This window comes from Mizuhopecten yessoensis, unplaced genomic scaffold (assembly GCF_002113885.1).
Source record: "Mizuhopecten yessoensis strain PY_sf001 unplaced genomic scaffold, ASM211388v2 scaffold10987, whole genome shotgun sequence".
In the NCBI taxonomy this organism is placed as follows: domain Eukaryota; kingdom Metazoa; phylum Mollusca; class Bivalvia; order Pectinida; family Pectinidae; genus Mizuhopecten; species Mizuhopecten yessoensis.
In genome coordinates this window covers 856,527-871,130 of record NW_018408821.1, presented here as the reverse complement: position 1 = coordinate 871,130, position 14,604 = coordinate 856,527, and the positions used below count along the sequence as shown (strand labels likewise).

Genomic DNA, 14,604 nt, shown 5'->3' with positions numbered 1-14,604 from the left:
TTTGTTAAATTATTGACTCTTTACAATAATATTTCCTCGCTAAAATTTAAAAGACTTTTAAGGATTCATGTCCCACAACATAATCCCATTCTAGCTCTACGTCATACAATGACTTCACCTTAATTGCGTTTTTGATTTATGTACGCGACAGGACTACAGTACTGCCGTTTACCAGGTAGCTCATGTGTCTAGAGTATAATGATCGCAGATCAATGATTCGAATCCTGGCTTGGTCCCACAACATCTTCATTAACTTTTATATCGATTTATTAACGTTGTAGTCATACTGGAAAAACGTTCCGACCCACAGTTATAGTTTTTGGCAGCGGTGCAGGGATCCTTATCGGTTACATGTGACCTTATGGAGCGTTATTTGGACTATCATACCAGACCTGGGGTACACGTGACTCGAACACGCAACCCTTCGGTAACGAGCCCGACGTCCTAGCACTAGACTACCGTGCCTCCATTATTATGAAATACTCGATTTAATGTACAAGATAAAGAAGATATGTAATTTAGAACTGTTTAACTGTGTAAGAAGTTTACTTATATTTCTATTAATTCCTTTGTAAGTTGGTCCTTTATTGTTGGAAAGAACGGCATTTTTTTAAGCAAAATCAATATTGTTACATCTATTATTAATTACCATTATTATCTTCCCCTCAATAGTTCTAATTAGATGAAAGTGGGGAAAACAGATACACGATTAGCTCTACATTCCATCTAAACGTCCCATTAATAAGGTAGCGTCAACGCCTATGGAGATTTAACATTAACGTCGGCCCCCGCTTGGAATTTCAAAACAAGAAAAATACAAAAAGTATGGGTATAGGAAGCTGAATTAAATCAGGAACAGTAAGTTTAAGAATTCTTCTATGACAAATGGGACCTTATTTACATCCACCAGTATGGGTGTTAAAGTTGCGGTAGTACAATTCCGCCTAGAGCATTTAAATGACACAATTACTATAAAATGATATCATCATCATTGTGTGCAACATATTCCAACTGATATTTTGAATGGTTTTTTTTTTTATTGAAGATTAAAGCAGAAAAGTATGTGAAATGTTATTACGCATGAGAAAATTCCGATTTTTGCCACGTTAATTTACCTAGTCCTAAAACGAGTCTATGTTTTATACTTGCTTGAAATTGGTTATTAATAATATCTTTCAACATAAGGAATTTCCAATCATTGACAACCGGTAAATTTGTCATATCCCACTTTTCCTTTAACTTGTGTTTCTTCGAAACTAAAGGTCTTTGGGTCTTGATATTAGGCAAGGTTGTTCATGTGAATGGATTTAAATTTTGTAAACGTAGGTGACCTTGACTTTCGTTCAAGGTTACAAAAATCAATTGAGCTAAACGAAATGTGTATTAGGAGTCAGACAAGGATATCTTTCCTTGCTTTATTTGTTTAGAGTTGACGTTATAGAATAATGAAATATTCCTTCTATTTTGCTTAATGAATGGAAAGCTCGAAAAATGAAATAATAATAAAGGGTATATTAGTTTTACTATTAAGATGATTTTATTGTTTTTATATAATTGCATATCTTGACGTTAAAGAAAGGAGTTCTCCAGAGGAAATATTACTTTGGCAGAATACATATGAATTATTACTACTGCACATAACTTTAAAACATGCGTAATAGGATAATTTGTTTTGGTATAATACAAAAACAGAAAAAGTATCGGTAATTACCATAATAAACATTGATAATCAAATCTCAATGAGTATGTTAAATTGGGCATTGATCATATTAGGCATGCTAAAAAGGTACTTTACTGGTTTTGATATTACATTGTAATGATTCTGTAGACAGAATATGTACATGAACAGTTTTTAAAGAAGTTTAAAATATAGACTACCACTATATTATCTTAAATTTTGTGAAAATTTTGCATGTTTTTCTAATTAAAAGTATCACTACGCTTACTTCATGTGTACCAAATATGACAAAAGTATCAATATCACAGTAGTCTTAAACACTATTCCACTATCATAATTCATTTTCAAAATTACTTTCGCATGTGACATTTATCTGTCATTTTGTTAGAATATCCCCGTCGCTAAACCTGGTTATAAGTAGAAATAATGAATCTACATATATGGCCAAAAAAAATTAAGAAATCGAAGTGGTGGCCAAATGTTGACCCCACCTTTACAGTTAAGTTATAATTATGTGAAAGTGAATTATATTACGCGGAACAAAAATAGTATATAAATTACTGTCAACATTCTGCATAATGGAATTAAATATCGCTTGTTGTTTCCAGAAACATACATCACTATTCGGTTTGGTAAGCCATGCCAACCTGAAATACGAGACTGTTTTTCCCACTACCCCGAAGTAAATTAAAAAAGCCACATTATTATCAATTATTAAGCCAACCCTTACACTTCAATGTATATGTATCAAGATAGTTTGGCGCTGTTGGGGTAAAGTTTTGATGCGGACTAAACGATGTTGTTATTATATATACATGTATATGTAAGTTTTGGTATTACATGTCCATTTTAAATACGCTATTTTTCTATGAAATTCTCGATTAACAAGTAAATTAGATTTCCTTTGTTAAATCATACAGACATGATCAATGCCGACCGGCGTAAATGGAACATTTCCAATATTCTGCATATCGTATTAATGATACTTAATACATTTTACCTGAAAACGCACTTAGAATTAGAGGTTCCCAAAGATGTATACATAATGGTTACCTGACTTTCATTCTGAATTTCATTGTGTAATCACACTTATCACACGCATAATCAAAAACATGTCCAGCGGTTACGTTTGTACTATACATGATAATTCCTTCTAATATTTTCCATCAAAAAGGACTTTTCCAATGATAAACACAAAGTTGGTAATAAAAGGTAGCAAATCAATTAAAAACGACAAATACATTGTAGGTATGTTGAAATTTATTTATATTTTAAAAACGGAAAGAGGTAAATTGGCGTGTCTACGTAATTTGGGAAATGCCTGATTCGTCTACTTCAGCTTCGAAGCTATCCATACGCCGCGACATCGGAGGAAGAAGTCTGGCCGTCTCAAGTTTTCCTGTTTTTAATTTGCTGAACTCTTCTTCCTCCTCGTCATCCGACAATACATCACTCATGCCACGAACATTCTGTCACAACAAGGTTTACTTATTAAAAAATCAAAGCTTTAATGCTGTTAAAGTATTGAGTCAAAACAGAAAAACTAACCGACATTTAAACAATAAGATTCTGAAAAGGAAGCTCATAAAAAAATCAAACCATCCGTAGATATTTAGTATGATTTTTTTCATGATTTCATTAGAGACGCCATCTGACATTTAAGTTCAAATTATAATGTGTGCCTGACCCGCAAGAACCAAAATAAAAAATGGCAACTAAATCAGTTTTGAAGTGTTGGAAACCAGTAAAAGTTATAGAATTCACAAAACTTTCGACGTGCACGTATGATCATATATGACTTGTACTCACATATTTCCATAATCGAAAACAATTCAATTTCCTTCGTACAGAATAAGGAAGAAAGCAACACAGTTTTTCAGACACGGGATACACAAGCTTAGGATCAATCTTTTCGCTTTGCCATCCTAGAATATAATACAAAAAGACATATTTAATTAAGTTAAATAGTAAAAAATAATATAATAAACAAGTACAACACTGTGTCAACATACAAGCACGCAATCAGAGTCAGAGTCGATACGCTAAGATGTAATGTTTTATTATTTTAGTGTTTTACCTTGTCTGGATGATGAAACAAAATTATATTATTGACACACCTCATCAAACAACTATACATTTTTAGTAGTCTACCTATTCATGAACTTGTTTAAATATTGTCCGAAAAGTATAAGTCTCTGTAATAGCAGACACTTTTTTATTTTTTAACCAAGCACATATAAGGCGTTTTCTCTAAAATGACAATTTATTGTCGTCTTGTAAACAGTTTGTGTTTGCAATCAAACAAGTAAATAAAATATTGGCTTCACATATTAAATTGATGATATAACATAAGTTATTTGTTAGTTTGTTTATCAGCCAATGTCAAGGGTAAGTTAAACTTTACCAGTAAGCCAGCTGACGAGGATTCCTACGACCAGAGCAATCCATATCGCTACTATTGGGTACCAGAGGAAGGACAACCTGTACACTACCATAGGGCCTGACCTGTTAATAAAGTCAATCAATATCACAACAGATTCGTACAATAAATCATCATTAAACCTGATAATGAATACATAATCATGTTATCAAACAGATCCACAATTAACGAATCGCAAATCATATTTGGCCTGGTACATTACATGAATTACAGATAGGATGTCATCATAGCATTATGTTAGGCTTTGAGGACAGACAGTGCATGCATTAATGTACTAGATTTATATAGCGGTTGTCGTTGATGAAGCAAAATACGTTTACCCTTCCGGAACACACGTTCCTACACTCCTTGCATCTTCTTTTAAATGTTTCCATCTATTGTTTTTCATTGTAACAATAGTTTATCATAGTGTTCATTGTTACAATAGTTTATCATAGTTTTTCATTGAAACAATAGTTTATCTTAGTTTTGTTGATTTGGAGTTCGAATAACGGTTTTGTGGAAAACTAGGTATTTTCTTGGTACTGCAGGTTTCGTTTTGAAGTTCATGGTGTATAGCATGATATGCTAGACCTGACTCGGTAGTCTTAGATTCACGATAGGAACTACAGATATACCATTCATGTGCTGTATAAAGATCTTGAAAGTAGTACGCCTCTTCTGAATAGATATTTAGAAAAGTACTACAACGTACATGATGATATTTCATAAAAGGAAATTCAAACAATTCATAAAGAGTGGAACTTTTTTGGAATGCAGATTATGGCATTGTAAGGTTGTGTGCATCATTGAACCTAATGGACGAACTACGTCGGGATGACAATGCTGTACCACTGTTGTACCGAGGAGAACAATCCAGCATTACCTTGTACTATCAATGTGCCTGTATATCTTTTAACGTGAATATGCTTTACCTTTCATATCTTATTCTATTGTGACAATCTATTTCCGCAACTCTCTTGCTGACTGCCTTTTGACGAAAAATGTTCAATATCCAAATAGCAGTATCCCTTATTAACTGATTATAAATTATCATTGAAGAGATATTGTAATATCTATTCAAAAGTACATGAAACTATAACCTTTAAAACACACAAGTAACCATTTTTAGCTGTCTTGTATTAGCTGCCTTTTGTATCATTACATCATTTATAGCAACTTTGGGACATAACTTCTTTCTCAAAATTGATATTATTATTATGTCTTTGTCCATTATATGTTACGTCGATAATAGCGTTTTATATCTATGACCTGAAGTACAAAAAAGTATCTTGAAAATTTACCAATCTGTTTCGGTTCCGTGAGCAGCTTGGCTGTGGCCAATCTGTTCTCGAGGTATGCTTATGTCTGGTGTATTCATCACAAACTTGTTCATGGCATACGTAACGCCATCAGCTATATCACATCCGTCTGTTTCAAACGGAAGTGTTGGCATGGGAACTTGATATACGAAAGAACCAACCACGATCCAGAATATCACAACAGTGCAAACAATCATGCCAGTAATGGCCCCCTACAAATATAAATAAAAACAATTTAAAAAAAAGGTTCATGTGTTTCTTCATACATTTGGTAGAATACTTATCTTACAGGCTGATTTGTTTGAAAAAAAGAAATACAAAAATGGTTAACCAGACGTTTTCAATGTTCTGAATTGTCCTTAATCAACTTTAGTCTTCTTCATAAACGCAGAAATTTTGCCATAATCATTTTTTGAAATATTGTCACTTTGCATTTCAACTTACCTTGGCGTTTACACAGGGAAAGAACATCCCCATCAGGAACAAGCCAAGCAGTGGTCCTCCAGCCATTCCTAACACGGATATCATTATCTGGTACAGATCAAAGGGAAACAGGCATTTTTAAATCTTTCATTACAAATGTTCAATATGAATGCAATTAGAAACGGTTCGTCTTATCCAAAATTAGCTACATTATAAGATAACTATTGTTTTGCAGATGAGCGATGACTTTGTGGAAACAGTATCAAAATATACACAAGTAGAACAAAATGAAATGTTTCAATTTTGCAATGTATGTGTGTCGACCATGTGAGCATTGTTTCGTCTTTGAACTGAAACGTACCTGTAGAACAGTTGAACCTAGCAAGGAAGACAGAAAGGCAAATCCAATGACTACCAATCCACCCACTGCACCTGTATAAAATGACATCATATATAAATAACATTTACAATCACCAATTACACCTACGTATATTTTTATATTATGTATTTTCCTTTATAGGCGCCAACTATACGTTTTTATTTACAATATATATAAAACAATAAGGGCATATCAGTATAAACAAAAGAAAATGTATAACAGGAAAACAAGCAAGGAAGAATGTCAAGTATTTCATATCCATATTATTGAAACCCTTCGATATTCATCTTATACAGTTAAAGTTTCGGGTTGATGGATATAGCAAGTTTCTGGTGTCCCGAGACCATGCCTATTTCCCTCGGCAGCCGAGGACACCAGAAACTTGCTATATCCCTCAACCCCATACTTTAACCGTTTCATTATACCGATACACACTGGAGAGATAGTTTTAACTAGAAAATATTTGTAAACCATATGCTGTATAGCTTCACGTCCCAACTACCCTTTTGATGGCAATGGAGCCAAATGCTTCTGAGTTCGGTAGCAAGCTCTGCCCATCTCGCGCGTCGCTTCCGAGTTCGGTAACAAGCTCCGCCCACCTCTCGCCTGATTGGCTCGGCGGAAACACCCGAGTGTAGGTGTGTGTTAGTTCAGAAGTTGTGTTTTAGTACCCAGACTAACACACAGGACTAAAACACAGTCAGGCAAAAGTGGGTATATATTCGATTTAACCAATTTCTTTTATATAGAGGAAATGAAGCCGAGGTATATTAAATATATATATGGCCGACGGATTACCCTAAATTTTAACGTTCCATTTATACCTAGGATATTTGCCGTTTTCGCTTCAGCAGAAGGCTTCATCACTATTCCACAGTATTTCATGAAAGGTTTCAGCAAGTCTTCCAACAGAGTGATAGAAAGAGCATTCAAGCATGACGATATTGAACTGAAATAAATACAAGTATATGAGTGAAGTTAATTATCAATCAATCAAAACAGAATATGTGTAACATAATATAGACATTGCTGGTAACGCAAATTATGTATTTTATTTTTGCAAAACAATTATGACAGGAGGAAGTAGCTTTAATTGGCTTATAAGTAATGCAATCTGACTCTCCTCGGAAATGAAAACCAATAGATTCTTCAGTATGTGTTTAGTAATTTAAAACCAAATGAAATAAAACAAAAAATGATCAAACAGCGGGCGCATAATTTTAATAATGGTTACATGAATCTCTTTCAATTATCGGTAAGCTGACAATAATTGAACATCGAGCGCATGACTATATTTCAGTCAGAGTTTTAATTCCATTTTTCACAATTTTCCCAATGGTTACACTAAAATATAGACAGTACAACGCAAGTTATCTCCCATCCCTTGTCTAAGACGGATTACCTCAGTGCAGCACTGAATATGCATGCCACGAACAGTCCGGGTATGCCGGGTACACCGCCCAGGCTCTCCATGACGTAGTACGGCAGTAGCTACAATATAGGGAGCAATGTAGTCATCACTTGTCAGATACACTAGGTTAATGTGTCGTTGTTTCCATGGCAATGAAGGTGGCATTCCATGGATGCTGCCCCAGTTAAAGTACCGCCTCATAGCTTTATATTATATAGTCCAGAGCTACCATTGATGAAAATATAAGTTGGTTGGTTGGTTTGTTGTATAGGGCTTAGCGTCCTATTAAAAACTAATGTCATTTAAGGACGTGCTTCCATGTGTGTTGTGTATGCTTACATGTGTGAATACAAGTACCTTAGTACAATTTGTATATTAAAAGAAACACAGCACAAATAATATACATGTACAACATACGGTATTGCGATGCATTATTTTGCAATGGACCAAAATAACTGAACAGTCCGAAAAAAGAACGTTTTCTTTCAAGTTTATGATAAGGGCACTTCGTCGTTAATGCCATACCTGGTCCCTGGATATGAGTTTACCGTCCAGTAGAGGGTCACAGTCATGGTACTCGGCGTAGATGACCAGTCCGGACAGACACACTAAAGTGATCAGCAAGATGGTTGCTGGTAAGCTGACGAATAAGGCTCTGTAACACAAATAGCACCCCCTACATGTAGCCAATCGTATTTGTAAGTTACCACCTGAATATACTGCTCTAAGTCTATACGATTATGTGAGAGAGGTATTTTAATTTTAGTTCTCGAGGTGAAACGATCACGAATTCAAATATTACGCCAAAATCGGTTCAAACACAACAACTCAACGTGTTTATAGTTATTAATTCTTTAAGTAATAACCTTAGCGAGTCAGTCGTTCGAAGAACAACCAACGTACAAAAGGAATAAATAGCATGAAAGTAATGGCGATAATATTATATTGGTGTTGTGATAATCTTTGTTATTTAATCAAAACTTGCACATAAACGTTTTATAAGTAAATGTGCTTTGAATGCCATGTTGTGTGCAGATTTCAGAAAAAATGTTTATCCAGTACATTGTAGTTACACCGAATCATGATAAATAATCAAAGTTCAGAACGCGTCCTGCCGGGTCGGTACTAACAAATCTAAATCCAAGGGATTAACATTTCCCCAATCCATTTTACCAGAAAAGGATGAAACAAGATATTATTTTGTCACAGAAGTGAACTACTGTAGTAAACGCAGGGCCTAGAATTGAAACAAACAAATGTATAATCCGAATATAATCGTACATGCGGTCAGTGCTGTAGCCGTGTGTGTTTCACCAGAACATGATTATACTTACATCTGTGCGTTTTTGACGTTGCTGATACTCATATATCGTTGTAACATAGTCTGATTGGCTCCGTAGATCGTCAGCTGACCAATAAAACTACCGACAATAAGTCCCCAGAACGTGCACCTTGTGAAGGGGCTAGGGTCGAAGCTGCAGCAAAAAGCATCCAGTAAGTCATTTCAAGTGTCCCATCTTAATTCTCATTTAGATAAACCTATTCTGTACACAACAGTGCTATCAGTATAAAATAGTCTGAAGACGAACGTGTAAGGTATCTAGACAGTGTACCAGTATAAAATAGTCTGAAGACGAACGTGTAAGGTATCTAGACAGTGTACCAGTATAAATTTTTTAGACAGTGTACCAGTATAAAATAGTCTGAAGACGAACGTGTAAGGTATCTAGACAGTGTACATACGCAAAGGTTAATGTAGTTTCATTTCTAATTAATCAGGAACGTCAGAATCGTAGTCCGAGTCAACAATTACGAGTATCAATGAATTGCTAGCAAATAACTGAATTGTTTGTGTAATGTTTTACACACTATACGTACTTGAAGAACTGTATTCTGCCTCCTTGCTGTGCGATGTTCCACACCTCCCCAATTCCACCGAACTTCGTGCAGCCGATAGCAATGATACCAACGAGACCGCCAACAACGACAAATGTTTGGAACGTGTCCGTCCACAGCACGGCACGTAATCCTCCCTATAACGTTACTCTTATTAGCAGATTTTCTAAGCATGTCATGACCATTCAAGGGCGATACAAAAGCAATAATATTAAGTGGGCTATACAAAGTTCTTCAATTTGGATGATAACTATTGCACTTTATGATTAATGCTTTGTTTTTCTCTAAGGGATTAAAGGCTTTCCGCTTTTGCTGTGTTTCTGCATACATGCTAATTTCTAAACATTTTAAACAATATATTCATTCTTTTGACCATTGTTACAACTAATAAGTCCCAAATTGACGAAATGGTCTTGCATGTGGTTCATTAAAAATAAAATGTGCTTTGCTTTTTACATTGACTTGCTATATATATAAACAGGTTTCCTCACTTTGTAAACATATTATTTATTGATATCCAAAACTTACACCTCCTCTCCTCACAGTTGACGTTAGACTTACCATAGACGTATAAAATGTTACTACAGCACCGACACTTAATATAGACCCCGATAGTGAAAGGCCAGTCACTGGAACAGATAAAACTGACATCAAATGCTAGATAATATAAATGATACATTTGAACCTGATTCTATCGACCCTAGCATTAAGGACATTCGTTATAATCTCGCCTTTAATAATTGTGTAGTCCTAAAAATCTGGACTGTTTGATAATAATTTGATGGTTTTACCGACAGATAACGATAGGAGATCTCCCTTTCCTTTTTAAACTCGGAAAACTATTTTACAGATAATTTATCAATAAAAATATATTCAACAAAAAGGAATGAAACCTAAACCTAAACATATGTCTCACCTTGATTTAAAGCAAGCGCTGGAGCATATAACACAACAGCCATATACAGCACCTGAAACAAGTATATACAATATTATGATTTAGACATAAAGTGTTAGTATCGATACCTAGCCAACCTGTTTGGTAAAAACAATGGCACTTAAAGAAACATGATATATACCACGATGTCAACACACTGGAACATGAAACATTGTATATACCACGGTGTCAACACACAGGAACATGGTATATTCCATGGTATCAACACACAGTAACAGGATATATACCACGATGTCAACACACTGGAACATGATATATACCACGGTGTCAACACACAGGCAGGAACAAGATATATACCACGGTGTCAACACACAGGAACATGGTATATAACACCTCACGGTGTCAACACAGAAACATGGTTTATACCACGGTGTCAACACATAGGAGAATGGTATATACCAAGGTGTCAACGGTGAAGCTCAAACGCAGATATGAAAAATAACGTGAACCATGGATACGAAAAACAAACTAAACAGTTTTATGAAGCCCCCAAGTAAACAAAAGCGATACCAACTAAATCGTTATCCATAAAAGCGTTCTTGTGCTTTAACAGTGTGTATTCAGTGAGGACGTCCTCTTAATCCATACGATTCTATTAATTTAAAATTATACAGCTTAATGGTGTGGATGGGTATCGTTTCCAATATTTTTGCTTCTCTTTGGTCCTGTTACAAATCTTGAGAGGGGCTAAACTGAAGAGTCCGTTAAAACGTTACGACCAGCGGTACCAAGAAAAGGCAAACATGACGTCTGGCCCGCTTTAGTATCATTACTAGATGCAGCATTATTGCGTTTTACCGTGCAAAACTATAACATTCGAAGAAAGTATCAACTTACCATTTCAATGGCAAAGATCAATGCTGCAAGATATCGTGTCCAACTGTTGAATCGGAGTTCAAGGTACTGCAATGTATTAGTGTTGATATTAAGTTATCTCTGACCACAGGGACATGCAACTACTATCAATACTGATCTTGTTTTAGGCTTTCAGTCGCTGGGTACGTTAGCGACTGAAAACCTAATACAAGATCAATATTGATAGTAGTTGCGTGCCCGTGTGCTCTGACTATATAACACATGAGAGATTATCCCATTGTGTTGCAAAATACCCCTATATTTATATGTACTCGAAAAACAAGAGGCCTATGGACATTAATCGGCACTTGACTAATTACGGGTACAATTAATATGGTCATTTATATGGTGATAAAAACTGCAGAGCGTCGAAATAGTGTACGACTAAAAAGATAAATTTGACAACTTAACAGATATATTTAGTATTAAATTACATGTATTTTTGTTTTGCATTGTTTTACATCCCATCGACAACTGAAGCCATTTTAGACTCAGCTTCACCCGTCCGATAACTGATGCTTAAAAGTTATCTAACATTAAGCATGAAGAACGAAAGTGAATAACATTGCAAAAAAACCATAGGAGCGAACAATTTACCTGGTATGCACTTGATAGTCCCAAGTTATGAAAAAATGGCAGGAACACAAAACAGGTGATAGGATACGTCAATAGTCCTGAAAATGCCACCAAGTAGTATTCTGTACCGAAAACGTACATCTCTGTCGGGACTCCCAAAACGGTAATAGCAGACATGTAGCTAGCAACTAGAGACATAGCTACCGGAAATACTGGCATATCTCGTCCGCCCATTAAAATATCGTCGGAAGTAGATTCCTGTTTTGCGAATTTTTCTTTCAGCATGTAATACAGCCCGATGAAAAAGGAAACAAGAAGCACTGCCACAAAGAGGCAATAGTCGAATGTGGTAAATGTCGCCATGTCGCTTTTGATTCTAAGGCTTAATAAAGCTAGGAAGACTCTTCGGTTCTATATCCAGAGACGAATTTCACAGCATACTATACTTCAATTACAAGTCGGGCATACGTCTTTCCATGTCCTCCTCAAGTTCTGCTTTCCTCTGGCTCGGTGAACAAATACCCGGATGTTGACAGCTACAATAAATACAAGTGCATTTAATGAACTGAGAGCAGGCTATGCATTGTTTTGACTTACAGCTCTATGATTCAGTGTAATTCATTTTTTTGCATACTGCATCTATAGGCAACTGTGATAGCTACAAACACACGTGTGTGTCTTACTTTTATCTGACACCATGAGGGGTTATACGTAACTGTTTTATAATGTCAATATGACACGCACATCGTGTTCACTAAACATTGTCTGAATAATTTCTAACATTAGATTTCCGATGATACCATTTATGACATAACTACATGTATTATAAAAAATGGTTCATATGCATACTAGAAAACCAATAATCTTACCAAATATTGTTGTTTGAAATATTGCTTGCGAGAAGACGTTCGGTAAGCGATCTTGTACAGGTGTTATCTGGTTATTACTGGTCAGCTTAGTGGCCGTAGTCTGTCCCGCTTCTTATCATGTCAGGATTAGTTAACCTTCGAGATATATTAGGGTTCCGAGTCCATGGGATCGGCCAGTATGGACGTAATCTGCTTAACGCGACATAGATGGTAACGTTAAGAAAAAAAAGTAAAATTAGTTTCGGTATAATCACAAAAGTATTCATCTGTGAATGTCGTTATTTTATGGGAGTTACTACCCTTCGTCCTAAAGACAGCGTTTCATAGCATTTCTGGTATACCTACTACAATGAGTATATACAGCTGTATCTAACTACAACGACCTTTGGAATAAAGTATCGTAATTAATATCCACGTTTAATATACATGTATATCATATTTGAATGTTATATTTCTCAATGATTAATCATAAAACAGTTTTCAAGTTTAAACGTACTTTGATAATATTGAAGTAACCCCGAAACAATGACAAGAAAAGAAAATTTAAGACAGGCTATCAATTTCTTTAAAATGACATAAACAAAGCATTAATCACACTTACATTTTCTTAACCATATAAATAGATGCACCTAATAATAGCATCAGGTTCTGCAACGTTGGAAACCGCACAATAGTCTTATGTGGCAGTGGCGGATCCAGGGGTGTTGCCCTAGTTGCCCGGGCAACACCCTTTTTCTGTGTCAAAAAATAATCTCCTAAGATTCTCCTCCATTTCATGTTGGTTTCCCTTCTAATATCAACCATCCCTTGAACTATGATTTTCTATGGCTTCCCCTTGCCAGCAGTTTGAATATCTATATATGCCTAAGGGGGTTGCCCAAACAAGGAGTCCACTACCCATACTTATATTCTAAACAATAGGGGGTTAATCCTCTATTGTCTATATATTAGTAGGGTCTCCAGTCAGGTCAGTGGTCAAGGCTCACCGGACTGACTCTACCTAATCTTATTGTTCTAATGTCACGGTGTGATCACCCTGTCAGTTGGGAGAGGACTATACCATATTGGAATTAGGTATATAGGTTAAGTGTTATATCAAAGGTAGAGTCCATTTCATGCTAGATAAACCTTTATTTTCACCTGTGGTTTCATGTACACATGATCACCAGGAGTGATATTTAATATCAATTAAAAAATATAAATTTCAAAGACAATGAAATCATTTAGCATCAATTTATCAGGTGAATAATAACCAATGTTAGCATAAAAGCCTGGAGTATACATCCTTTTCATTAGGTGTTGCCCTTGTACATATGTATACGAATAATTCACAATAAAAGACAAAAAGTTAAATCATAATTCATATTTATGACAAAATCAATCAATATTAAATTGCCAAAATGCTCGCATAAACTAAATGCACATGAAGGGCATCAACATTTTAACCAAAAACCTTCATTTTTACCATTTATTTTACAAAATTTGTTAACAATCGCTCCGTACGGCCATCATAAAATATGAATACTCTACGTTATAAAATATAACCTTGAAACTCCGAAAACTGTTCTACGCCTCACTCCAGGGACACTATACGTCCCTGCTCACTCCAGGGACACTATACGTCCCTGCTCACTCGATCTGTTTGACAATGGAAATAATGTCCGATCATTCTTTGCTATCTACGCTCGGCAGTGCTTGAAATAGTTTAGTAGTACATGTACATCTCGCTCCGCTCGACTGGGAAATAATTGTCACAATCTCAGAAAAAATGAAGTTCTATATATATTTTTTGGTGCCAGAAGGTAATATACATATACAACC

General features: G+C 35.4%; 1 protein-coding gene across 1 annotated transcript; it reads right to left on the bottom strand.

The window, feature by feature from the left end:
- Positions 1–2,931: 2,931 nt before the first annotated feature.
- On the bottom strand, positions 2,932–13,447 carry LOC110464439 (sodium-coupled monocarboxylate transporter 1-like). The gene is made up of 17 exons (XM_021519652.1): positions 13,385–13,447; positions 12,784–12,972; positions 11,936–12,450; positions 11,321–11,386; positions 10,445–10,496; positions 10,090–10,157; positions 9,511–9,665; positions 8,967–9,107; positions 8,158–8,287; positions 7,624–7,712; positions 7,046–7,170; positions 6,204–6,274; positions 5,864–5,950; positions 5,402–5,631; positions 4,083–4,183; positions 3,488–3,603; positions 2,932–3,147 (listed from the first exon to the last, which is right to left on the bottom strand). The coding sequence occupies exons 3-17, from the start codon at positions 12,275–12,277 to the stop codon at positions 2,980–2,982; spliced, it is 1,941 nt and encodes a 646-aa protein (XP_021375327.1). The 5' UTR covers positions 12,278–12,450; positions 12,784–12,972; positions 13,385–13,447; the 3' UTR covers positions 2,932–2,979.
- Positions 13,448–14,604: the final 1,157 nt, after the last annotated feature.